Source organism: Rana temporaria, chromosome 13, assembly GCF_905171775.1.
Source record: "Rana temporaria chromosome 13, aRanTem1.1, whole genome shotgun sequence".
Lineage (NCBI taxonomy): Eukaryota > Metazoa > Chordata > Amphibia > Anura > Ranidae > Rana > Rana temporaria.
In genome coordinates, this window is record NC_053501.1 from 37,347,859 (window position 1) to 37,375,063 (window position 27,205).

At 43.4% G+C, this 27,205-nt stretch overlaps 1 protein-coding gene and 1 non-coding gene across 8 annotated transcripts in view; both read left to right on the plus strand.

The window, feature by feature from the left end:
- KTN1 (kinectin 1) overlaps positions 1–27,205 on the plus strand; it is a 168,060-nt gene that overhangs the window by 115,304 nt on the left and 25,551 nt on the right. For 4 of the 7 annotated variants that reach the window (XM_040333963.1, XM_040333966.1, XM_040333964.1 and 1 more), the window contains exons 27-36: positions 565–633; positions 4,021–4,058; positions 5,474–5,564; positions 5,942–6,007; positions 7,719–7,759; positions 11,141–11,231; positions 11,321–11,398; positions 13,153–13,190; positions 14,856–14,946; positions 19,297–19,383. In XM_040333963.1, the coding sequence (XP_040189897.1) occupies positions 565–633; positions 4,021–4,058; positions 5,474–5,564; positions 5,942–6,007; positions 7,719–7,759; positions 11,141–11,231; positions 11,321–11,398; positions 13,153–13,190; positions 14,856–14,946; positions 19,297–19,383 (690 nt within the window). The remainder of the gene's footprint in view (positions 1–564; positions 634–4,020; positions 4,059–5,473; positions 5,565–5,941; positions 6,008–7,718; positions 7,760–11,140; positions 11,232–11,320; positions 11,399–13,152; positions 13,191–14,855; positions 14,947–19,296; positions 19,384–27,205) is intronic. The other 3 variants (XM_040333965.1, XM_040333969.1, XM_040333967.1) reach the window with 2 other exon arrangements.
- LOC120921478 lies at positions 12,130–12,258 on the plus strand. The gene has a single exon (XR_005744897.1). It is a non-coding gene; the product is annotated as a small nucleolar RNA SNORA49 (small nucleolar RNA).

The following is a 27,205-nucleotide window of genomic DNA, read 5'->3' on the forward strand; positions in this document are numbered from 1 at the left end:
CTCTCATCTGACTTTTTCCAACGGGAAAACCGATCGTGTGTACGGGGCATATGAGCATTATGGGACTGGATTGCTGTCAGTTTTGTTTTGTTAGTGTGAACATATTCGCCAGCACACCAAGGATCGTTTTAAAAGAACGTCCAAAAAGGTTTTAATGCAAGGAAACGATCACAAAAAAGCAACGTTTCGAGGTTGCGCAGGGCCTCTTCGTCAGTCATCACTTGCCTGACGAAGAGGCCCTGCGCGACCTCGAAACTTTGCTTTTTTGTGATCGTTTCCTTGCATTAAAACCTTTTTGGACGTTCTTTTAAAACGATCCTTGGTGTGCTGGCGAATATGTTCACATGATTACTTCTCCAGTTCCCTGCTAGTGATCGCTTCAGCACCCTTTTTCATTGGCTCTCCAGGAAGGTGTGCAATTGGAATATTATAAGATTGTTTTATAATAGGTCTTCATACATTCTCATGTTACTGGATGTAAACCTTTCATGCATGCAGTTTTGTTCTGTGTACCATAGTGTTGTGGTCTTGTCTCCCATTTGTCTTGTTTTTGTTGCTCTCAAGGCATTGACTAAAGAAATTGAAACACTGAAGGAAGCTTTAGGAAACAGCCAGCTTGAAAAGGCTGAACAGGTAACAAGCTTACCAAACCATTGAGATAAAGTAGAGTTGAAGCAGCTTTCTGAGTGGTCTTAGCAAGGGTTCTTCATCAAACGTGTAACCAGTATGGTGGCATCAGGCCACACTAGAGACAGTGATCCCACCCAAGTCTCTGTTGGCACTTTATTGGAATGATTCCATAGTTGGACTATAAACAGAGACTTCAGGCCTGCAGTGCCCCATTGTATTTTTTTTATTAATAACCCGCTATAAAAATTTATTTGCAGCGTATCCAATGCCTGGAATGCTTCCAGTCCCTGAGCTCCACTCTACAGCATGCTGATTGAAGAAGCCAGGCTTATAGAAGTCTGTAGGTATTTTCCAACTTGCCAGCATGCTTCAGAGGGAGAGCTTAGGGCTGGAAGGGTGCCAGGCTACATGAGCGTTACAGAGGACTTGATATTTAAAGCTGCTTATCTTTTTGAAGGAAGCCAAGGAGGCAAATCTAACTTGCATCTTATTCTGCCTTTTTGTACACTTGCATTGATAGTGCTCTGCCAATCAGCTGCACACCACGAGGGTTATTTACTAAAATCAAGCGGTGCAAAATCGGGTGCAACTCTGCATAGAAACCAATCAACTTCCAGGTTTTATTGCCAAGCTTAAAGCGGAGGTTCGCCGGTAAAATGCTGTTTTTACCCTTAGATTCCTGCTCATTTAGTCTATGGGGAATCGGCTAGTTGTTTTAAAATCCGAGCATTACTTACCGTTGTAGAGGGCGATCTTCTCCGCCACTTCCGGGTATGGGTCTTCGGGAGTGGGCGTTCCTTCTTGATTGACAGGCTTCCGAAAGGCTTCCGACGGTCGCATCCATCGCGTCACGATTTTCCGAAAGTAGCCCAACGTCGGTGCGCAGGCGCAGTATAGAGCCGCACCGACGTTCGGCTTCTTTCGGTTACTCGTGACGCGATGGATGCGACCGTCGGAAGCCTGCCGGAAGACTGTCAATCAAGAAGAAACGCCCACTCCCGAAGACCCATACCCGGAAGTGGCGGAGAAGATCGCCCTCTACAACGGTAAGTAATGCTCGGATTTTAAAACAACTAAGCAATTCCCCTAGACTAAATGAGCATCCATCTAAGGGTAAAAGAGCAAAAACAGCATTTATGGGTGAACTCCCGCTTTAATTGAACACGCTGAAGTTGGAAGCCGATTGGCTACCATGCACAGCTGAACCAGATTGAGTGCTCCAGTTTTAATAAATCTCCCTCCATGGCATATATGAAGTGCTGTATATCAGATGTTGCCTCATCACTCCAGGAGTTAAATCAAATGTTTTTAAAACTCTAGTTAATAAAAGATGATGGCAGTTTTTAATGGTATAGTGCAGTGGTCATCAACCACTAACAGGCCAGGTTTGCAAGATAACTGAAATACATCACAGCTGATATCATTTGCTGCTCAGTGATTGCCGTATTCTAGTCTGCATCTCCCCAAGGTAATAAATAAAACCTGGCCTGTTGGTGGGCCCTGAGGACAGGGTTGATGACCACTGCTATAGTGTGTACTAACCTTATACCAGTGTTTCTCAACTCCAGTCCTCAAGGCGCCCCAACAGGTCTTGTTTTCAGGCATTCCATTACTTTGCACAGGTGATTTGATCAGTTTCACTGCCTTAGTAATTACCACAGCCATTTCAGCTGAGGGTAATCCTGAAAACATGACCTGTTGGGGCGCCTTGAGGACTGGAGTTAAGAAACTCTGCCTTATACTATGTAGTGCTACCCCCGCAGGAGCCGCTTGATAATTTGCCCGGGTCTCCCGCTATTTCACCCGCAGCCAGTCACAGGGTATTTTCTCACAAAGCCAGGTGCTCACTCTCCTCTGCTCGTCTCCAATAACCAGTCAAGGGGATGTTTTTTTTTTTTGGAGATCTTGGATAGGAGAAGGAATTTAGTAGAATACTCGAAATTAAACTATTCACATGCAAGGACAGCTTTCTCTGTAGAACTGTATAGCAGACGGTACAGAATAGCGCAAAGTCCCTTTTTACTAAAAGGAATTTAGTGGACCTCGCGTCTTAGACTCATAGTTACATAGTTAGTCAGGTTGAAAAAAGACACAAGTCCATCCAGTTCAACCACAAAAAATAAAAAACACAGTACAATCCTATACACCCAACTCCATACCCACAGTTGATCCAGAGGAAGGCAAAAAACCCCAGCAGAGCATGATCCAATTTGCTACAGCAGGGGGAAAAATTCCTTCCCGATCCCCCGAGAGGCAATCGGATTTACCCCGATTGCCTTTACCTATAAATCTTAGTACTCAGTTATATTCTGTACATTTAGGAAAGTATCCAGGCCTTTCTTGAAGCAATCTACTCCACTCAGTCTCCCCTTTAGCTTACACCCAACATGCTGACTTCTAGCAGCCAGAAGGGGATTTAACAGCACCAGTCTCTAGGATCCCTTTAGGGCAGGGATATGCAATTAGCGGACCTCCAGCTGTTGCAGAACTACAAGTCCCATGAGGCATAGCAAGACTGACAGCCACAAGCATGACACCCAGAGGCAGAGGCATGATGGAACTTGTAGTTTTGCAACAGCTGGAGGTCCGCTAATTGCATATCCCTGCTTTAGGGGGTCTGTACTCACAAGGCCCTGGTCGCAGGTCACCTTCCTCCATGATACCAGACGGGATCCATGGACATCCTCCCTCAGTCAGCACTCAGAAGAACCCTGGGTTTTATCTTCAATGTTGAAGACCCAGGGCCCGTGCGCTCATCAAATATACAGTCACCCAGCTGGCCTTGGGGCACCTCCCCTTCTAATTGGCTTGGGCTTTATGGATAATCCTTCTCTTGTTTGCATGGTTTCCAGTACATTCCATAGCTACTAGACCAGTGTGAAGACGGCATGAGCAGCACCAAAGCACACTGAGCAGACTCTGCTAAACAATCGCAGCCTCTGTTGAGCAGACGGCGCATATGTTTACCTTTTGCCTCTGTTGGGCAGAGAAATCAAGACCTATAGTACTCACTTTAGCACCTACATAGGGGGCGCTACAACTATATACTTCATTAATGTAGCAGAGCTTGTTACCACTGCCTAACATTTATAGGGCTGGTGCAGGGTTTACAACTTTAGTTTTATATGCATTCTTACTAGGGGGAGGAATAGCTTTTATTCCAAAGTCCTTTTTTGTACTGTGAGCTTGTACAGATTCCACCTCCCAACCCCCCTACGTTGAGTGCCTCTCAGATTGGGCATTGTTCCACCTGCTATAGGATAAACCGTTTCCTGGTAAGCTGCAGTACCCGCTTCAGCTATGTCATGCCAACCGTTAGGCAGGAGTTTTGCATTACGCTCTAAGATTTCCATTTTCTTATGTCGTCCTTTTTTTATTGTTCTTTTTCAGGTTTCCAGTGTTGCACAAGTTCAGGACCTTCAAAATCAGTATGTATAACCTAGTCGTTGCTACAGATATTGCTAATGTAATTAAGAAGACAAAGTGTTATACACAGATTAAAAGTGTATATCCTCCTTTGCAGCCAAGTTTGAGAGAGCCCATTCACACAGCATACCTAAACAAAAAAAAAAGAAAAAAAAAAACAATTTCTTACATTTTAGATGTTAGGTGAAGGTGCAAGGATTTCTCAACAAGTTCAGTGTGATCAATCCCAATAGATGGGCTTTAGGGGAAAGGGTGGGCTTCTTCTATTTTTTAAATAACAAACATGTTATAAACATGTTATAAAAAAACATCCGACAATACCGGCCCCCCCCCCAGCTCGTTTTGCACAGAGTGGCCTCAAACCTGGTCTTCTGGGGTCCCTCGGCGGCTGTCTCTGTTTCCCCCTGCAAGGACTCAACACCTTCATGCGAGCTCGCATGGTGTTGAGTTATTGTGGGCGCGCTCCCGTTGTATCACTCGGCCCCGGCGCGCTGCGTCATTGGATGTGATTGACAGCAGTGCCAGCCAATGTCTGTGCTGCTTTCAATCCATCCACTAGCCAATCAACGGCGAAGAGGATGTCGGGGGCGAGCGCGGGACTTTCGAGGGATCACGTAAGTATAACGGGGGGGGGGGGGTATTGTCGGATGTTTTTTTACCTTAAAGCGCAGCTCCACCCTAAAGTGGAACTCCCGCTGATTGGAACCCTCCCCCCCTCCGGTGTCACATTTGACATCTTTCAGGGGGGAGGGGGGTGCAGATACCTGTCTAAAGACAGGTATTTGCACTTGTAAGACCGCTGCGCAAATACGGCATGACAAAGTATTTCAACGATCGCCATTTTATTATCTAGGATAAAAAAAATATATAATGTTTGTGGGTTCTAATTAGAGGGAAGGAGATGGCAGTGAAAATAGTGAAAAATTACATTAGAATTGCTGTTCAACTTGTAATGCCAACGGCCACCACCAGATGGCGCCAGCTCACAGAAGGAAGAGCTTGGGACTTCCGCCGCGATTGCGTGGCGGGGGAGGTGGGGGGCGCACGGAGACACAGGATCCTGTGCCTCCGTGCGTCCCCACCTCCCCCGCTGCGCGATCGCGGCATTTCCGCGGCGGCTGGTAATTGAGGCCGCAGCTTCGTAGCCTCAATTACATTATTTCTTGTCGCAATTGCGACCTGGCACCCAGGATATTGTCGGCCCCTGGACTAACCACTTTCTAAATTCAGAGCCATGTTGCGACAAGAGTTTGCCTTCTCCTTTACAGAAAATGATTCTTCTGAACATAGCCAGATCTGATAATCAAATTGTTCAACTTCTCATCTGTTGCCTTGGCAGTTCCAAATTAGTCTTGCAGTTTATTGAGAATTGGACACATGCCTGTTTTTTCTTATCTACAGTTTTTCTTCTTCTTAGGTTGAAGGGAAAAGAAGAGGCCTTAAAGAAGGAAGAAGACCGGTTTAATGAACGTGAGAAATTAATTATTGAGAAGGAAAAGCAGATTGAGGTGATTATGTGTTTAATACTGAGCAAAGTGACAGAATGGTTTTATGTATAGGTAAACAGCACTTCCCTTCCCCGGGAGCCCTGCTACCAGAGCCCTGAGAAATACTCGTACTTTGGGGTATGGGTGAGCATGTGACACTCCCCTTGTCAATCAATGGCCAGGGCCAAGTGCTGTCACATGTAGATGCATGAGCCTTGTGCAGGTTTGGGTTCTGGGATGGGTACTGGCAGCAGGTACGCAGAGTGCCATCTTCTTGTGGTGACTCCTATAATGTCAGCCTTTTAGTTCAGCAAATATGGCCAGAGAACACGTTTTACGTTGTATGTTGCTCTCCTATGTCAATTTCCTAACTGTGTGTGTGATCTTTGCTTGAATAGGGTTTGCAGAAGGAGTGTTCACAGTTGAAAGTTCACATTGAAGAAGTCCAGCACAGACTACAAAAGGTATGAAAACTTTGCACCTACCATATGAAGATTTCCCCTCTATTCCTGCAACTCCAAATTACGGATTTACCCCAACTATCATTCCTGGTGACATTAGTGATCAGGATAGTTGGAGAGTAAATCTTTAAGGACGTATCAATAACAATCTGTCAGTGGTTATATCCTTTCTCCAATCTATCCAAATCTCAAAAAAGGTTTTACTTATACGTTTAATAAAATGCCATGTTATCCAGATGCCTGTGTCTGTTGGGCATTTTAGCCACCTCAGCCACGGAAGATTTGGTCCCTTAATGACCGGGCCATTTTTTGCGATACGGCACTGCGTCGTTTGAACTGATATTTGCGCGGTCCTGCGACATTGTACAAAAACAAATGTCTTTTTTCCCCCCCCACTAATAGAGCTTTCTTTTTGGTGGTATTTGATCACCTCTGCAATATATTTTAATTTTGTTTTAGCTCTATAAACAAAAGAGCGTAAATTTTGAAATATATATATATATATATATATATATATATATATATATATATATATATATATATATATATATATATATATATATATAACTTTTTTGCTATAATAAATATCCCCCCTTTTTAAAAAACAAACAAAAAAACACCTTTCTTCCTCATTTTAGGCCAATATGTATTCTACATATTTTTGGTAAAAAAAAAAATAAGCATATATCGATTAGTTTTCGCAGAAGTTATAGCGTCTACAAAATAGGGGATAGATTTATTTATTTTTATTATATTATTATTATTATTTTTTTTATTATTTTTTTTTTTCTGGCGGCGATCTGCAATTTTTTTTATCGGGACTGCAACATTGCGGCAGATTGATTGGACACTTTTGATGCACTTTTTTGGGGCCACACTTTTTTTGGGCCATTGACATTTATACAGCGATCAGAGCTAAAAAATAGCCACTGATTACTGTATAATTTTCACTGGCAGGGAATGGGTTAACACTAGGGAGCGATTGAGGGGTTAAGTGTGTTCCCTAGATGTGTTCTAACTGTGGGGGGGGGGGGAGAGAGATGTTTCTGACTAGAGGAGGAGACAGATCATTGTTCCTACTTGGTAGGAACACAATCTGTTTCCTCTCCCCTGAAAGAACCAGGATTTGTGTGTTTACACAGAGATCCCGGTTCTCGCTCTGTCGCGAGTGATTGCGGGTGCCCAGCCGGGTACGTGTATCGGCTCCGGAGACACACTGCGGGTGCACACCTCCGGCCGCATCTTATAGAGCCGATGTGCAGCTATGACGGTTCGCCCAGGAGAGCCAACCTGCCGCAGTGTAACTGCGGAGGCTGGTCAGGAGGGGGTGAAAGTATTGTGCTTGGCAGAGTATATTGGTGTACTATTCGGGGTATAGCGAGCAGCCAGTCAAAAACTCAGCCTAAACACCTGCTGCCATCCTTTAGGCTTGCTTCACACATGCGCATTGGATGCATTTTTGAACTGCATCCAATTTGCAGCCTTCTCTATGGAGCTGCTTCACATATCTGCATTGGCAGTGCTGCACTTTTAGTGCAGCCTTAGGGAACACTAACTATTGGAATAATTCTTGCAGAGTTCAAAGTTTTTAATAACTGCTAGAAATTGTATTAAGCTTATCCTTATTTTAGTTAAAATAATTTTTTTGTAACTTAATTTACAACAGAATTGTGCTTTTTCAAATGTTTTTTTTTTTTGTGTCTGTCATTTGTAGCAAGATTCTGGGTCAACAGATGCACAGAACCTTCAGAGGATGTAAGTTCGCATCATTGTGCAGTGTCGTCATGCTTGTGTTTTCAATTGTTCTAAACGCTAAAGTTTTGTATTCTTTGTCTCCAATCCTGATACAGTCAGGTTAGAGCCGCTGCACTATCTATCTGATGTTCGTACAGCGATCTCTCCTGCTGTGCTATTGTGTTCTGACATAGCCCCCCGCCAGAACACCCTGGTCAGTGCTCTTAGTAATTGGCTGACCTTTTTCAGTCATGACCCTTCGACAGAAGCCAGTCGAATGGCTAACTTCTGTCAGACCGGCTGCCGCACACACGGGCCTCTACTGTGGTTTCTACTACATTCAGCCCATGTGTACTAACCTTTAATGTATAAATTCCTAATTCTCATTACACACACAGTACAGACCAAAAGTTTGGACACACCTTCTCATTCAAAGAGTTTTCTTTATTTTCATGACTATGAAAATTGTAGATTCACACTGAAGGCATCAAAACTATGAATGAACACATGTGGAATTATACATAACAAAAAATTGTGAAACAACTGAAAATATATTTCATCTTCTAGGTGCTTCAAAGTAGCCACCTTTTGCTTTGATTACTGCTTGGCACACTCTTGGCATTCTCTTGATGAGCTTCACAAAGTAGTCACCTGGCGCAGCACCCCATCATTCTCCTTCTTGGTCAAATAGCCCTTCCCCCGCCTGGAGGTGTGTTTGGGGTCATTGTCCTGTTGAAAAATAAATGATGGTCCAACTAAACGCAAACCGGATGGAATAGCATGCCGCTGCAAGATGCTGTGGTAGCCATGCTGGTTCATTATGCCTTCAATTTTGAATAAATCCCCAACAGTGTGACCAGCAAAGCACCCCCACACCATCACACCTCCTCCTCCATGCTTCACGGTGGGAACCAGGCATGTAGAGTCCATCCGTTCACCTTTTCTGCGTCGCACAAAGACACGGGGGTTGGAACCAAAGACATCAAGTTTGGACTCCTCAGACCAAAGCACAGATTTCCACTGGTCTAATGTCCATTCCTTGTGTTCTTTAGCCCAAGCAAGTCTCTTCTGCTTGTTGCCTTTCCTTAGCAGTGGTTTCCTAGCAGATATTCTACCATGAAGGCCTGATTCACACAGTCTCCTCTTACCAGTTCTAGAGATGTGTCTGCTGCAAAAGGTGGCTACTTTGAAGAACCTAGAATATGAAATATATTTTCAGTTGTTTCACACTTTTTTGTTATGTATAATTCCACATGTGTTAATTCATAGTTTTGATGCCTTCAGTGTGAATCTACAATTTTCATAGTCATGAAAATAAAGAAAACTCTTTGAATGAGAAGGTGTGTCCAAACTTTTGGTCTGTATTGTAGTTTTAGTACCTTGTTAGGAAGATTTTAGCTTTTTTCTTCTTCTCCTTCTTCTCCTTCTTCTCCTTCTCCAACTTTCCATCTATTAAATCTTCTGCCCTTGTTGCTTTAACTTTGGATAGTAAAACTTATTTTTTTTCTGGCAGTAAATACCTTATACAGCTCACTTCCTGTTTCTTGTCTGGTCATTGGCCTAGGCCAGTGATGGCGAACCTTTTTGAGCCCGAGTGCCCAAACTGCAACACAAAACCATAATTTTTTTTGAAGTGCCAACACTGCAATTAAACATGAATACCGAGGTTTTCGTTTAGAAAAATCAGCCCTAGGCTTATGGCATCATGCACAGCTCTCTCACTCTCATGAAAGTTTGCCAGGAAGGGAGGGGGGATGAGTCATAAGAGGGCCAATCAGAGCTGAAGGTGTGCCTCTGTGTGTCTGTATAAATCCAGGAAGTGAACAGGCAGCAGCTTCAGCTGCCCACAGTTAAAATGTCTGCAGCCAGACTCAGTGGAGGGAAATTTCTGCAGCATACTTGGCAAGTATAGAATCACAGTATATATTAAAAAATATGCAAAGTGGTTGGAGGGAAGCTTCAGAATGGAAAAGATGTTTTTATTACAAATAATGTGAGCAGACTGCAGTTCCTCTTGAATGTCTGCTGGATGTCAACAGTAAAGATGGCCGCAGACGTATCAAAATTTGGCCAGTCTTGCACGGACCAGCCACATTTCTATCAATGTGTATTTGTGTCAAAGGCTTAGTGAGGAGAAGAATGTAATTGGCAATTGAGACAAAAGTAAGGAATACTTGCTGAGGAAATAAACATTGCAAGGCAGCAGCTGGACAAAATGTGTAATAGCGTGAAAAGAAGAAAGGCCTTTTCAGAAAATGAGGGCTGGGAGGAAGACTCTGGAGTTTGGACTTTATTAGGGTTATAACAGTGTCGTCTTATATTTGGTAAATACTTTTGGTCAAGTACTCGCCGAGTATTGATACTTTTGCAGTGTGATTTGCGACAATACTAAATGGGCGTAAAGCACTCGGCAAAGGATCGCATGCTTTTTGAACAGTGATGCAGTGCGATTCCTGTCTGAATTGCATGCAATTTCCCCCCACTGCTCCTTTTTTTTTTTATTTTTTTTTTATTTACCCTGTGATTTGCGCCCATTCGTTTTTTATTGACGCAAATTGCACCGCAAAGTATCGGGAGCATTTTCACGAGTACTCTCTTGAAAGTGCTCAGTATTGGTCCATCTCTAGACTTTATTGTCAGTAATGGCAATTTGCTTTTATATTTTCTCCTAGTTTTCAGGGACCAGGAGGCGGTTAGGCATCAGAAAACTTTCCAGTGATGGGGAACCTTGGCACCCCGGATGTTTTGGATCATTTCCCATGATGCTCATGCACTCTGCAGTGTGGCTGAGCATCATGAGAAATGTAGTTCCAAAGCACCCGGGGGGGCCAAGGTTCGCCATCACTGTGACCTATTCCATGTACTTCCTTGTCTCCCGCCACTCTTAGCTTTAGGGCTCTTTCACACGGGAGGCCCGTTCAGGTCCGCCTGCCAGTTTTTTTAGGCGGACCTGAACGGGCGCTCCGTGCTCCTCTATGGAGCCGCGGATGTCAGCGGTGACATGCCTGCTGACATCTAACCCGCTCCGATCCGCCAAAGTGTGACGGAGGAAAAACCTACTTTTCCATCCGTCTGGTGGATCGGATCGGGTGAACACGGACAGACGGTCCGTGTTCATCCGATCCCCCCCATAGGGGAGAGTGGAGAGAAGACAGGACGATCCTGCACAGTGTGCGGGGACCGCCCTGTCATCCGCTGGCTCAGCGGGGATCAACAGAGCGATCCCCGCTGAGCAAGCGGAGGTTCACCGTGTGGATCATTACTGATCCGCCCCGTGTGAAAGGGGCCTTAGAGTTTTAGTTCCTTCCTTCCTTTCTCTTTGCTCATCTGAATTGCAGAGATGGATGCATTAGTATGAAATACACAAAAATATTCTTACGTTTTCTGTTAAATATTGTGCAGAGTGGAGCAGCAGGAGCAAAAAATAAAGGACATTGAGGCAACAATACTGGAGAGAGAGAAGAGCATCGCAGGCACAACTCAGGAACTAAAGGTAATGTGACAGATCCGCAGGAGTTAGTCATTCATTGTGTGTCACCCCTGGCCACTTCTTCATTGTTTTATCTTTATGTTCTTTGACAGGGTCTGAAAAAAGAAAATGAAATTCTGAAAATTCAGGCCAATGAACTGCAAAAAAAACACGATCAACAGTTACAACAGGTTTGTAAGGCATAGCATATGGACAATACAAAGATATGTTTCACAATAGGGCAGGTGATCTATTCTTTTCACAGTTTATATGAAGCATTGCTATGTAGAGGCCACTAGACAGTATTAAAGTAGCCTGTATTATTTTGGCAGATGCAGACAATTTTTGTTTAATGTTATTTGCTGTGATAAAGTAAAGTTTTTTTTATTTTTTTTATTATCATACTACATTAACCACTTAAGAATAGGAAGGATTTCCCCCCCTTAATGACCAGGCCATTTTTTTTGCAATACGGCACTGCGTTGCTTTAACTGAGAATTGCGATGCTTTTAACCAAACTCCCACCGATGGGGAGCACCATATAAATTACACGCTTACCAGACAGATAAGCTTGTGGCTGTACCCCAGCCAGGGCCTTTAAACCGGAACTGTCTCCAACCTTACAGGCTCAGGGCTCTCCCAGTTTCCACAGCAACAGTAAAACCACCGGAAAAAATGAATCCACAATAGTGATGTACCGTAAAAAATATATTGAATTTAATATAAAAAATGCACTTACAAAAATGTAATTCAAGAAAGTCTAAAAGATGAGCCGGCCGGCTTCCACGAATGCCCATCCTCATGGACCGTAACGCCACACGTCAGAACGTCTCCTTACCCGACGTACGTTTCGTCAAATAATGACCTCGTCTGGGGAACCACTAATTGCCCTAACACTTTTTACAGTCACAAATGACACCAAATTCCTCATCCTTACTCCAGGGTTATTGTTGTCCGTACATTCTCTGGCATTACTTGAGGATAAAGTAAATGTTCTCTTGCTACCTCTGGATTCCCTTTTCCAAAGGAATGGCGAAGTTGAGCATACATATAATTACGGTTATGTGCTCTCCGGTTCTTATTCAGGGTAGTACTAATTCATCAAATAATTTTCTCTAAGACTGCCTAAAACAAGGCATAGTCTCACTCCCCAGATGTACTTTTCCAGTGCTGCTTTAAATCTTTTGTACAGCAGAATAGGCAGTTACTATTTCAGGTTTTAAACAATTATATAAAAAAATTGCACCAAATGCAGTGATCAGTAGAAAACTGCTATTGGTGTCACTGTGACAGGGGCTGCAGGGGTTAACTGGGGGGGGGGGGGGGTGATTTGTGTGCCTATGTGTACTGGTGTTAGTGTAGTTTTGTGCAACTCACTTTTAGATGTCCTCGGCTCCTGAATGAAAATGAAGCACGAGGTGTGATGAAGCATCTCATTAGTCAGGAGCGATCGGGAGGGGGGCATGAATCGGTCGCCTCGCTCTCAGGACGGATCGCTCCTGTAGCGATGCCGACCGCCTCGGGCACTGGGGTGGGGGTGTTGGTTGGTGTGTGTATGTTACTCTGCCTTCCCGTGCCATTCTTCCGAAGTATATTGTCGTGAGACGGTCGGCAAGTGGTTAAAAAGGTTATTTCCATGAACTTAAATCAGCAGACTTCTGATGTCACAGAACGGACACATAACTTTTTGGTTCTGAAGACCTTTAGTTGGGTATGCAATGTGATATACATAACGGTCCAACATATTTGGAAGAGTAAAATGTATAAAAATGATGACAAAGGGATCAGGGTGCAACCCTTTAAAGTTTGCTACTATAGACAGTAGTAATAGCCTTCCACCAACCTAATTTTAGGCCCTCTAGCACCATGTAGGACTGGCTTATCCATGCACAATTTCTTGCCATAGACTACAATGTTGTCATTACCCAATGTCTTTCCATTTCAGGTTTCATCAGTTGCTCAAAGTGAAGAGCTGTTAAAAGCGTAAGTTTATTATTTAAAAGCATTCTGATTAGTTAAATGTACTTTGTAATTTTAATGGAATTCCTGTGTAATTCCATTGACTAAAGAGGGACAGGGCGATTGTTGGAAGCATAGAATTTGTTTAGTTTTTTATGCAGAAGATAACTGTGTTTTGCCAAAGCGCTCTGTGTGCCCATTTTCTCTTTGATTCCTTCATATTTTATTACTTCGAAGCTGGAGTAATATGAGCCAAGTAACTGACCACTGTTAAAAATGTGTATATAAATATTTGAAACAGTTAGAGCCGGTTCACACTGGGGCGGCACGACTTCGGGGGCGACTCGGCCGGGCGACTCGGCCAGGCGACATGAAGACGATATCTAAGGCGACTTGCAAAATGACTTCTGTATAAAAGTCCATGCAGGTCGCCCCCGAAGTAGTACAAGAACCTTTTTCTAAGTCGGAGCGACTTGGGTCGCTCCTATTAGAATGGTTCTATTCACTAGAATGGGACGCGACTTGTCAGGCGGCTGCGTCGCCTGACGAGTCGCCCCAGTGTGAACCGGGTCTTAAAATAGCTTGTTTTGAGGTTAAACTGTGTTGTTTTCATAAATTATACTTTCTGGGTTATTTTTGAGTTTGCTCGCCAAGTAGTTGTAAAGACTCAAGGTTTTTTACCTTCATACATTCCAAGCATGAAGGTAAAAAAATCTTCTATTTGCAGCAGCCCCCCAATACATACCTGAGCCTGATCTTTCTCCAGCACTGTGCACGGAAGCCTTGGCTCTGCTGTGTCTCTCCCTCCTCATTGGCTGAGACAGCAGTGGGAGCCAATGGCAATCACAGCCAGTGAGCCAATGAGGAGAGAGACGGGGCTGGGTCCAAGCCGCGGCTGTGTTTGTGAATGGACACGTATAGCAGGAGTTTGGGAGCGCTTCTGCTCTTGTGTACCCCCATTGCAAGCTGCTTGCTCTGGGAGCAGGAGGGAGGGACCAGGAGCACCGGCAGGGGACCCGAGAAGAAGAGGAATTGGGGCTGCTGTGTGCAAAACTGCTGCACAGAGCGGGTAAGTATTGCATTTTTTTTATCACTCTAAAATTAAAGGCTTACTTTCCGATAGTGGTGGTAGTGGCAGGGGGGGAGGTTAAAAAAATAGGTGGTTGAGCCATGGTTTTACTACCCTCCCTTTAGGCAGCTGGACCAAATTGTGCCTGCTTCTCCCGTATGAGTGAGGTCACACCGTCCCATGAGAAAAAGGTGTACAGCAGCTCGACTCAAGTAGTCCAACTAGAGTCCCACAAGCAGCACATAACGCTGTTCCCCGAAAGCCAGCCCCTTAGTGAACAGTACAATAAGACCTCTTTCACGTTAAATGCGGCTTTGAAATTTTGCGACTTCGTCTAACAATTGCATGCTTTCAAAGCCGCATGTCAGTGCAACTATGCAAGTCGCACCCAAAATCGCCAAAAGTAGCGCAGGAAGTGCTTTCTCAAAGTGATGCAGCGGTGCAAAGTTGTCATCACATTGGTTTGAACATGGCCATTGCCGACAATAGGATGCAACATTTCAAATCGCATGACGAGTCACTCCAAAGTGAACGAGGGCTAAAAATGAAGTACGAACTCCATATTAATAGCGGAATGCTTGAGTATTTGATTGTGTCTAATTTTATGTTTGTGCTTTTAGACTTGTAGAAAAAGACAGATATATAACAGAACTGTTAAGGGAGGTGGAATCTCAAAAAGCTGCAGTAGAGCAACAAAGGAAGAAGAATAATGTGAGTACCTCAAAAAATGTATGGCGTTTTTTATTCCCTCCACAGCGTGCATTTTAATTACTTTTTATTTTTCTTCAAGGTAGAACTCTGGGCATTTGTTTTCAGTTCTGAGTAAAGTGTGGAAGTGTTGGAATCTGTTTATTTTTACTGATAGAATTGTGACTGTGGATGAGAAATGCTGACCGGACAGTAAAAAATGAACGAGGGTTTGTGACTCTTCAACGTTTGAAGGGACCATTTCCACGACTCTCTCCTAGGCTTGAGCTGCTATAGACCTATTACTGGCGAGGTCCCAGCTCTACCTCACTTATACAATACATTTTCAAGAAGTGAGGGTAAAGCCGGGTACAGACCACAATTTTTTTTTTTTTATTCAACCCTGTGGGTTGAGGAAAAAAAAACTGACAGCTACGGTCACAGCTCCGAACCATGCCCCCCCCCCCCCCGCCAATACATTCCGGTCAGTGCTCTCGGCCATTGGTTTAGAGCACTGATCGGGAGACAGTGGGCAGACCTTTTTTGGTCTGGACCCTTAGACTGAAGCCAGCTGAACAGCTGGCTTCTGTCGGACCAGCTTCCATACACGTGGGCTGAATGACGACCATTGTGGGTTGAACTGGACCATGCCACCCTACATTTGGCCAGTGTGTACTAGACTTTAAAGTGTTTATAAACCCATTGGCGAAAAGTGCTGGTCGGCTCCTGGTTTTCCAGCATGGACATCCGACAAAAGCCGTCTTCTGTTGGACCAGCTTCCATACACACGGGCTGAATGTTGGACGGTTTTTATTGAAATGGCCAATGTCGCCCAACATTCAGACCGAGTGTACTAGGCTTAAATCTCTGCAGCAGTAAAATCTTGACAGTGGTTCTAATGCTTAGGGTTGTCCCGATGCCACTTTTTTAGGACCGAGTACAAGTACCGATACTTTTTTTATGTACTCGCCAATGCCGATACTTTTTTTTAAATGTGTCCCCAAATGCAGCCATGTCCCCCCCACAAATGCAGCCATGTCCCCAAACATATGCAGCCATGTCCCCAAACATATGCAGCCATGTCCCCCACATATATGCAGCCATGTCCCCCCACATATATGCAGCCATGTCCCCCCACATATATGCAGCCATGTCCCCCCACATATATGCAGCCATGTCCCCCCACATATATGCAGCCATGTCCCCCCACATATATGCAGCCATGTCCCCCCACATATATGCAGCCATGTCCCCCCACATATATGCAGCCATGTCCCCCATACCTAATGATGATGCCGCCGCCGCGTTAATCACCGTGCGGCGACTATTACAGGCAGCTTTCGTTTGAATAGCTGTTTTCCCTGCCACGCCGTGTAAAGGACACTCCCCCTTGCTCGGGATTGGACAGATCCGTCCTATATACAGCGCGGCGGGCAAAACAGCTATTCAAACTAAAGGTGCCTGTAATGTTCGCCGCACGGTGATTAACGCGGCAGCGGCGGATTTGCAATATACGGCGGGGGGGGGGGGGGGGTTGTGTTCTATTTAGGCATCGGGGGTATTTGCGGGAGTACAAGTACTCCCGCAAATACTCGGTACCGGTCCCGATACCGATACTGGTATCGGGACAACCCTACTAATGCTTGTCCACTATTCAAAATAAATAAAACCTTGTGTCTGGAGTTCCACTTGAAGCCTTGTAAAGTACTGGCTGCTGGAGGTGAATACAAGGAAACCATTCATGGTTGCATACATCGTTGAAATACAGTATGGCTACTGCAGATTTTCTTTACAGCTCTGTGTTTTTACTATTTTTACCTCTGCATTTGATCCCATCCTGCTGGTTTGCCTTATTTTTTGCTTCATTTGCTGCCTTTTTCTAACGTAACGGTGAAGCTCCATATGCATCCCCAACTATCTGAGCTTGTTTCTTTTTAAACCAAAAGATCAATACACTTATTGACTTTATACAGAATAATGACATTTGTGTATTTTTAAGGCACTCATGGGGATGTTGTGTTTTGGTTCCCATTTCTAACTTGACAGGTGTAAGTGGTGCTCCAAATGAGATTTTTATGCCACGTTTTTGTATACATATCACACACCAGATAATTGTACCTCGACCATCGGAAAGAGAGATGCTTCCAAGCATCACATCCAGTCATTACGTTTGAGTGGACTGTTCAGAAGAAAACCAATGTTGTCAAAATCATACAGCATTCGCTAGCTATCTTATCTGTGCCCATAACAAACATTGGTTTTCTTCCCCTTGGGTTCCCTCGCTATTTACTGGATGCATAGAACACTCATTCCAGTTGCTTAAAAGGTCAGTCCATCTAAAATTGATGTTTCAGTTATTGGGAGGTGCCACCTCGGATCACCTCACCATTTCTTCTTCCCTTGGGCGGTCTAGTGATTCTGGGCAACATATCGGCGGCCTGTAATGAGGGCCTCCAACTTTCTCTGTTGGATTTTTGTTTATTCAATACCTGGAGTGTCCAACCTTTTGACCTTCCTAGGCCACATTGAAAGAGGAATTGTATTGGGCCACACATAAAATACACCAACAACAAAGATAGCTGATGGGCAGATCACAAATTTAAAGTGGATGTAAACCCCTCTCATCCTTTTAAAACTACTGCCATAGTGGTTATCTATAAGGATATACACGCCTCCTTCATGTATCCTTACCTGTCAAATGGTACGCCGCACTTACGCCACCATATAGCAGGTGTAACTCTACGCCGGGAAAAGCCTAACATAAATGTACTGCGTCGGCCGGGTGTACGTTCGTGAATTCGCGCATCTAGCTAATTTGCATACTAGCGGCCAGCGTAAATATGCATTTACGATACGATGGTGTAACACCGTTACGCCAGTCGGATCTACGGGAAATCTATGCGTAACTGATTCTAAGAATCAGGCGCATAGATACGACCGTGCAACTCGGAGATACAACGTCGTATCTCGTTTAGGAAACTGGCCCACTGTTCCTATCTGGGTAATATTTTTTTTTAAATATTTTTTATTAAACTAAGAGGGCAGCCTAAAATGAGTGCGATATTTGAGACGGTTTTTGATAAACTAACGCGTCAATATCTGATTTGATGGATGTAGTAGCGATTTATCAATGTATTCTCAAGGTGCTCATCAGATATTTTGGTTCTAATTTTGCCCTTTTGTGTGCTTCATCCTTGAAAATAGTTGCTCACAAATCTAGGTGCTGCCAAAAACTGATGAATAAGGCGTGATTGTGAAGAGTAGGAGATTTTTCTTATAAAACTTCAGTAAATGGACACTGTCAAATTTTTCTTCCAACGCATTCCAAAAAAAAAAAAAAAAATCAACGTTTTGAATTAATGTACAATTTTGTGTTGGGCCACATGTTGGACACTCCTATGTAGAATACAACAGGAAGAGTTGGGTACACACAAGTGGGGAGGGACGCTCAAAATTTCAGGTGCAGATTTCGTTTAGCATACTCCACTTCTAACTAAAATATCACTTTTTGTATGGACTCGCCCTTATTTTAATATGTTCGCTCATTGCTTCTCTTTTGCTGCCATCTTAAGTTTTGGCTCCCGTGTCCACCCACCTCCTACTTTGAAGCATGAAACTGATGAGCTTTATCATACTTTAAGTTTTCAGCTCCATTCACACCTAGGCGTTTTTACGCCCGACGCTATTGCAGCCTGAAATACGCTGGAGGGGTGATTTAACATTATCAGGTATGGAGATGGTTCACATCTCCACGCCAAACGCCGTACGCCTGAAGCTCAAAACAAGTCCCTGACCCTTTTTTTCAGGCGGCTTCGGCGTTCGGCCATAGCCGACAATGTGTAAATCACCCCTCCAGGGAAAACCGCGGTAAAAAACGCAGCGTTTTGTCGCGGCAAATCGCGGTACAATACGCTGCGTTCAGGTGTGAATGCAGCCTTCATGGACAAGCCCCACTGATAAAAATGTGCTCTGGACTGTGTCGTTTGTTAAAAAAAATGTGATTATTTTTGTTTCTCTCTTTGGTGGGTTGGTTTCTGCTCTGTCCATCTGTGAACCTTTCTTCTACAGTCAATCCCTCTGGTAAAGGTTGGCAGCAGAGCCCCAATAGTAGCGTTTCAAATTCCAACAGAACATTGGCATTTACTTTTGTTGCTACAATACGCTGAGCATTGGTTGATCATTATAGTCGCTGCCGTGTAAAACTACATCCAGTGTATCTGCTGGTAAGATTGGTAGAGTCTAGTTTTCGGGCAGCTGGTAATGTTAAGAGGCCTCTTTCCAGTAAGTTGCCTTTTAGAATGAAAATGACCAAATGACACATGAAATAATTGTAGTTTATGGGTCGCTGAAATAACTTTTTCTAAAAACAATTAGGACCTTCGGGAGAAAAACTGGAAAGCAATGGAGGCATTGGCATCAACTGAAAAAATGCTACAAGAGAGAGTCAACAAGGCCGCCAAGGTTGTAATGCTACTGGTGGGGACATAGCTCAGATTGTATAGTGTACGGTTACTCTGGTGCTTAACCTGGTCTCTTATATGTGGGACAGAGACATGCTGATACTGCCAAGAGTGACAATTGCAACAGTTTTAATACAGATTTTTGCATTAGGCCCCTTTCACATGTGCGGACCGTATGTCCGCTTTTTCATCCATCCGTTGCGGATGAAAACGGGACATACATTGGTCCCTATGTGATTGCGGGTGTCAGCGGATGACCATCCGCTGACACCCGTAATCACCCGCCTCCGCAAAACTCAGATTTTTCGGACGGAAGAAAATCCTATTTTTCTTCCGTCTATCGGATCGGGTGAACACGGACAATATGGTCCCTGTTCATCCGATCCCCCCATAGGGGAGAGCGGAGGAAAGACAGGGCGGTCCCTTCACAGTGTGCGGGGACCGCCCTGTCAGCCGACGGCTCAGCAGGGATTTTATGGAGGATCTGATCCGCCCCGTGTGAAAGGGCCCTTATAGTTTTTGAATCCTGAAAAAAAAAAATCTCAAATTTATTGAAATGTTGCCAATGATCAACAAGGACAATTGCCTTTTTTTGGGAAAATTATGGCATTTGGTGTCTTTTTTATTTTATTTTTATTTTTTTACTATTTTTATATACTTTTTTTTTAGCTAAGATTGCTAAGGGCTATTGACTGAGAACTATTTTAAAATCGCTAGGACCAACAGCTACCCCCCCCCCCCCCAAGATGGATACATTTTACACATTAAAGAGGGGGTTCTCCCATAAATGTTTTTTTAACCTTTGATACCCTTAGATGCATGCTCATTTAGTCTAGGGGAATCGGCTAGTTGTTTTAAAATCCAGGCATTACTTACCGTTGTAGAGGGCGATCTTCTCCGCCACTCCCGGGTATGGGTCTTCGGGAGTGGGCGTTCCTTCTTGATTGACAGTCTTCCGACAGGCTTCCGACGATCGCATCCATCGCATCACGAGTCGCCGAAAGAAGCCGAACGTCGGTGCGGCTCTATACTGCGCCTGCGCACCGACGTTCGGCTACTTTCGGAAAATCGCGACGCGATGGATGCGACCGTCGGAAGCCTGTCAATCAAGAAGGAACGCCCAGTCCCGCAGCCCATACCCGGAAGTGGTGGAGAAGATCGCCCTCTAACAACGGTAAGTAATGCTCGGATTTTAACACAACTAGCCGATTCCCCTAGACTAAATGAGCATACATCTAAGGGTAAAAAGAGCATTTTACCGGTGAACCTCCGCTTTAAAAGTACAAGTTCAGCCATAACCTTTGCTGAACATGCTCCTTGCTAATGTAATTGCATGTCATTTACCAGATGAGCTCATAGTTCTGCCTCTCCCTCTACCACATTGTGGAGGGGTTCATAAGGGGTAGATACCAAAACAATTTAAGGCACTCTTTCTAGTTGCATTTTTAAAAAACAATTCACATGTTTAGGCAGGAAGTAAAAATCATTCAAAAAAGTACTAATACTATCCAGAACACACAGCAATAGTGCTAAAATCTAGGGGTTTACCTGGCCTATCGTGATCTGAACTGTGTGTAATTGACTTCAGCCACCTACTGAAGCTTTATATAGTACTAGAAAGATTGCAGCCTCTATTTATGATTTATGATTAGCATTCACTTGTTTTAGATCTGTGGCTCAACAGGATAGTTAGGCTGGGCCTGAGGCATTAATCAAGTGAATAATGGAAACATCTATGTATTTTATCCCAGCTATTTTTTATTTATTTTTTATTTTTTTAGCAGGGCAGGCAATGCCAGAGTTGGCAAGATATATATATCTATCTTTTTTATTGATTTTTTTTGTTTTTTAATTTGTAGTTTTTATGCATGATTTTTGCTTTGCATTATCTGTAGTGAATACTTTTGGCAGCTGAGATACTTCTATAACTTTAAAGTATCCAGCTTTATTGATGAGAATTGTTGCACCGATGGCAGAACCAGCATGTAGCTCCTCCCACCCAGACACTTGGTTAAACCAGCAGATGGAGCCGTTGCACACGTGTTAACTGCTGTGATGAAGTTGTGGATACTTTTCATTTGTATCCTTACTGCTACATCACAGCAGAGATTAACATGCAGCAAAGCCGTGATTGGCTACAATAAAAAACGGTTTCTAATCGTAACTATTTGTCTTTCTCTGCACTTTTTCTGTCTCTTCTTTCTTGACACTAGATTTTTTTTGTATTTCTATGTCTCGTTCCATGGGCATGCTGATCTGTTCATTTTATTCCCTTTGTGTGTGTGTGTGTGTGTGTGTGTGTGTGTATGTGCTTTAAAATAGAATATTTTTTATTTTGTTTTGGGTGGAGGGTCATTGGCACAAGCTGTTGGTACGTACTTTGTTTTGGCTGTATTTATCTTACTAATAATGTTAGAGACCCTGTCTCTAGGAAAGACAAACCATGAGAGCAGGTATAATGTGCAGGTATTCATTTAGTAGCTTCAAAGAGCCTACAATTCTGGCAAGGTAAATATTTCAATTCTAATGCAAAGTAGTGCCAGAGCAGAAGTGGTCTGGGAATACAGCCTGCTATGTCGGAAAGGAGGTAGAACGCTGCTTCCCACCTAACCTTGAAGCGGTGTGCGCTCGACAGGCCAGAAGTGACGTCACCGATTAACCCCGCCATGTGTGTTTCACCCCTCCCACAGGGCTTCTTCAGTAGCTGCGGGTAAAACTATAAGTGCACTTACTTTGTGTTGGGTGCATTTATCATACTAATAATGTTGGAGTCTGTCTCTAGGAAACACAAACCGAACAATGGGAGTGGGTATCTTGTGTAGCTATCCAGAGGTGCTTGTTCATTTAGTAGCTTCAAAGAGCCTTCAGTTATGAATGGCAAAGGGCATATTTCAATTCCCATGCAAAGTATAACAAGACTTAGGAGTAAGTTTGGTAATACGGCCTGTTATGTCGGAAAGGAGGACGAATACTGCATTCCAGAAGATTCTTAAGCTTGGGCAAACGCATAACATGTAAGAGGTTTCCCAGAATGCTGCCAGAATCCAAAAATGTACCGTGTAGGGCAAGGATCCTCAAACTACGGCCCTTCAGCTGTTGTGGAACTACACATCCCATGAGGCATTGTAGACCTCTGACCTTCACAGACATTACTAGGCATGATGGGAATTGTAGTTCCTGAACAACTGGAGGGCTGTAGTTTGAAGATCCCTGGTGTAGGGGGTCATATGGCACCGTGGCTGTATCTTCTGGACCATATCCCAATAGTTTATACTCATGATAGCTCTTTGGCCTTCTCTATCAGTTAGGGATAGTTTGTTTCTGTTCCCATTTTAATAGTGGTGCCATTTTAGTGAAAGCTAGTTTTGACTGCATTAGGTTATAAAAAAAAGTGATACCTCCTGATTGTACTCTTAAGTTGGGGAATAGGGTTACGTTTTAAGTAAAAATGACAGTTTAGCATATGTAAGATACTCTTGTGGCAGAAAGAAAAAGTCAAGAGCCTGAAATGCTGAAAAGCAGTACATCGGCACTCCCTTAAAGCAGAGTTCCGGCCACAATTTCACTTTTTAAATATAAATACCCCTGTAATACACAAGCTTAATGTATTCTAGTAAAGTTGGCCTGTAAACTAAGGTCTGTTTTGTTAGGTTGTTACAGCATTTAGACACTTTATAAAATAGAAATTGACTGGGGCCATCTTAAGTGTGGGCATCATGAAGCCAGACTGTATGACTTCCTGGATTTCAGCCTTGCAAATCTCGCACATGCTCAGTGCTGCACAAGCAGTGTCAGATCAGGTTTCAGCACCTGTGCTGTCCAAGTCACATGATTCTTTGAGACTGGGGAGTGCACAGACTCCTGGAAAGTTACACCCACTACATTCCCAGGAGTCTGTGCGGTGTAGGTTAGGAAGCAATAAGCACCTAGGTGCAGGAAGTGGGAAGATTAACTATTCTGCCTAGCAACAACACTTTGAAGGCATCTAAAAAAAAATTAAAACATTTCGTAAAGAATTAATGACATTTTTTTAAAACTACTAATGTAATGTTATATTTATGGGTGGAACTCCACTTTAAGTGCTGATTTACTTAAACTGGTGCACCCACTGTTGAAGTCCTTGTTAGTTGGGCTCATAGCCATACAGAAGGACAAATGAAAATGACAGAAAAAAAAATATCTCAACCCCTAAATTAAAAAAAATAAATGAAATTCCATGGCTTTTATTACTTTCTTTACTCACAGCCTTTGCTGATCCTCTCTCTACCTAAAATACGTTAATGATTAAGTACTTGCAGTGTGGATTTTTAGCATGCATAAAATATATGTATGGTAGTAATTTTTGTCGGGCATCGACTTCCTCCAACCATCCAGCAGTTACCAGGAGCTGCCATCTTAACGAAATAAAAAATGTCTTTTCTTTGCATTTGATATTTGATGCAGTATTTGTCCTGCTGGTAGTCTAGACTCCAGGACGGCACTCCTTGGCATTGAAGTGCTGAGCCTCTCCTGGGCATAGAGCTTATAGTTTTTTTGTTATGAAACCATGAAAAGGCAGGCTTTTAATATATTTTATGTTTGGCCTGGGATCTGAACAGAGAAAATCTATCAGATTTCTCCATCTGCGTTTAAAAAAAGGAGGAAAGATGAATCTCCCGCTGTAGCTATTCTATTCTATTCTGACAGCCAGCGTTATTTGTCAGAATACAGTGAGCACTGCCAAATGGTGACTACATTTGATTGCCTGTAGTTGCTGGTTGCCTTAATTTATCTGGTGATCAATTTTTTTTAAAGCGAGTGCACCAAAGTCTCAGCGACTTGAACACAAGGTGATTCCACAAATCTTGTAAATCAAAATGAACCCAAAGTGCTACAATAAAATATGATTCACAATAGTGCTATTTAAAAGTAGTGCAAAAATGAATCTAACATGAAAACACGTCGGGAGGAACCTACATGCTGACGCCACGCCATCATTTCCGGTTCGGCAGCCTTAAGTCAGGACGAGATTTCTTGTTTTATTGGATCGTCTTATTCATGCTGCAGCATTTTGTCATTTTCATTGACATTTTGTTAGAACCAAAAACGTAAATGTATATTATTGGGATTTATTTTTAGACCAACACAAAGTGGCACATAATTGTCAAGTGGAAGGAAAATTATAAATGGTGTTCAATTTTTCTTTTACAAATAAATATGTGAAAAGTGTGGCGTGCATTTGTTATCAGCCCCCGTTTACTCTGATACTCCTAACTAAAATCTAAAATTGCTTTCAAAAGTCACCTAATTAGTAATGAAATCCACCTGTGTGTAATTTAATCTCGGCATAAATACAGCTGTTCTGTGAAGCCCTCGGAGGTTTGTTAGAGAACCTTAGTGAACAAATCGCATCATGAAAGCCTAGAAAAACACCAGACGGGTCAGGGATAAAGTTTAAAGCAGGGTTAGGTTATAAAACAAATCCTAAGCTTTGAACATCTCATGGAGCACTGTTTAATCTATAATCCAAAAATGGAAAGCGTATGGCACAACTGCAAACCTACCAAGACATGGCCGTCCACCTAAACTGACAGGCCGGGCAAGGAGAGTATTAATTATGGTAACTCTGGAGGAGCTGCAGAAATCCACAGATCAGGTGGGAGATTCTGTCCACAGGACAACTATTAGTCGTGCTCTCCACAAATGTGGCCTTTATGGAAGAGTGGCAAGAAGAAAGCCTCAAGAAGTAATGTTTGCAAGAAGCCATATGGGGACACAGCAAATATGTGGAAGCAGGTGCTCTGATCAGATGAGACCAAAATGTAACTTTTCGGCTTAAAAGCAAAATGCTATGTGTGGTGGAAAATGAACACTGCACATCACCCTAAACACACCATCCCCACTGTGAAACATGGTGGTGGCAGCATCATGTTGTGGGGGATGCTTTTCTTCAGCAGGGACAGGGAAGCTGGTCAGAGTTGATGGGAAGATATCCATCTACAGCCAAATACAGCGCAATCAGAGAAAAACCTTTTAGTCTGCAAAACACTTGAGACTGGAGCGACGGTTCCCCTTCCAGCAGGGCAGCGAGCCTAAACCTACAGCTAGAGCTGCAATGGAATAGTTTAGGTCAAATCCTATTCATTTGTTAAAATGGCCCAGTCAAAGTCCAGACCTAAATCCAATTGAGAATCTGTGGCAAGACTTGAAAATTGCTGTTCACAGACGCTCTCCATCCAATCTGGCAGAGCTTGAGCAAAAATGGGCAAACATTTCACACTCTAGGTTTGCAAAGCTGGTAGAGACATCCCCAAAAAAACTTGCAGCTGTAATTGCAGTGAAAGGGGGTTCTACGAATTGGTGGGCTGAATACAAATGCACATTTTTCAGATATTTATTTGTAAAACCATGCATCATTTTCCTTCCACTTCACAATTATGTTTCACTTTGTGTTGATCTATCACATAAAACCTCTAAAATAAATTTACATTTTTGGATGTAACATGACAAAATGTGTAAAATTTCAAGGGGTATGATTACCTTTTCAAGGCCCTGTAAATGGATTCCTTTAGCTATCACCTTTTTCTCTTCCGTTCATGGACGGACACAGCAGCCTTTGACCTTGGGGTTATATCCGCTTCCTTCCAGGAGATCTCCTGGAAGGAAGCGGATATAACCCTAAGGTCAAAGGCTGCTGTGTCCGTCCATGAACTCAGAGAAATGGATTACAAAAATCCTATTATTCATTTTCCTATAAAGTTAAAGCAGAAGCTGTTTAGATCAGTTTATAACTAGCTAAAGAGAATGGTCCACTTCTCCGCCAAAAGATGTCCTCCGTTCTCTGTGTTGTATGAAGCCCAGCATCACTTAACTCAGAAGACTGAGGACATACTGTGAGTGAGAGGCATTATTATGGCATTCTACATTTACCTTGTATTGTACATCACCTCGGCAATGCTCTCTGCATTGAGTGCTGCCTAGTGTGGAGAATTGGACCCTTCAAATGCTGTGTGCTGTGGCTATCTTGAAGTCTTCAGACTAGGCAAGTATGAAACACGAGTAATGGGGGGCGCGGCGGGGGGGGGGGAGGAGGAGTGTGAGAGCATGATGCCCAGAGTTGGGCTTTAATGCCGACTCAGCTGCACCTTTCTCTGAACTCCCATCTGCTGAATGGTGGCATTCTCTGTCTTTACTGTGTTGGCCTGGACTGTTTCATGGATTACGTTACCCAATTGTGATGGTGCTTACCGGTACATCACAAAAATACTGTGTGCTGTGAATACGTTTTGTAGGATTTCTACTGACTGCTTGCATCTTATATCTAGGGTGCTAGAATGAATGGATTTGTTTTATAAAGTAAACCTATTATAAGAGAAATAAGCGCACTATTTCCTGGCCTCCGTCTGAAAGTGCTAGTTTCCAGCTGTTATACTCACCCTCTGACCCCGGTACTTCACTGAGATGCACAAGTTATGCAGATAAAGAAGGAAAATAGTTGTATATCCGTATCTGCACATGATTTCTGGATCCGCAGTTCAGAATGTTGAAGTCAGCAGCAGGGGCGGACTGACCATTGAGTCACTCGGGCACTGCCCAAGGGCCCCATCAGGGTTGCAAGGCTCATTAAAACCAGGGACAGTATGTAAAAATCTATGTTTTTTTTTTTTTTTTTTTACATCTGTCCCTGATATGTCCGAAACTGACATGCTTTTGATGTGAAAATCCTGAGATTTTAGCTGCCCCGCCTCTGCACTGCCTCCTGGCGTGGTGGCCATCTGTAAGCCCGGGGGCCCCATAATCTTCTATTGCCCGGGGGCCCCATAATCTTCTATTGCCCGGGGGCC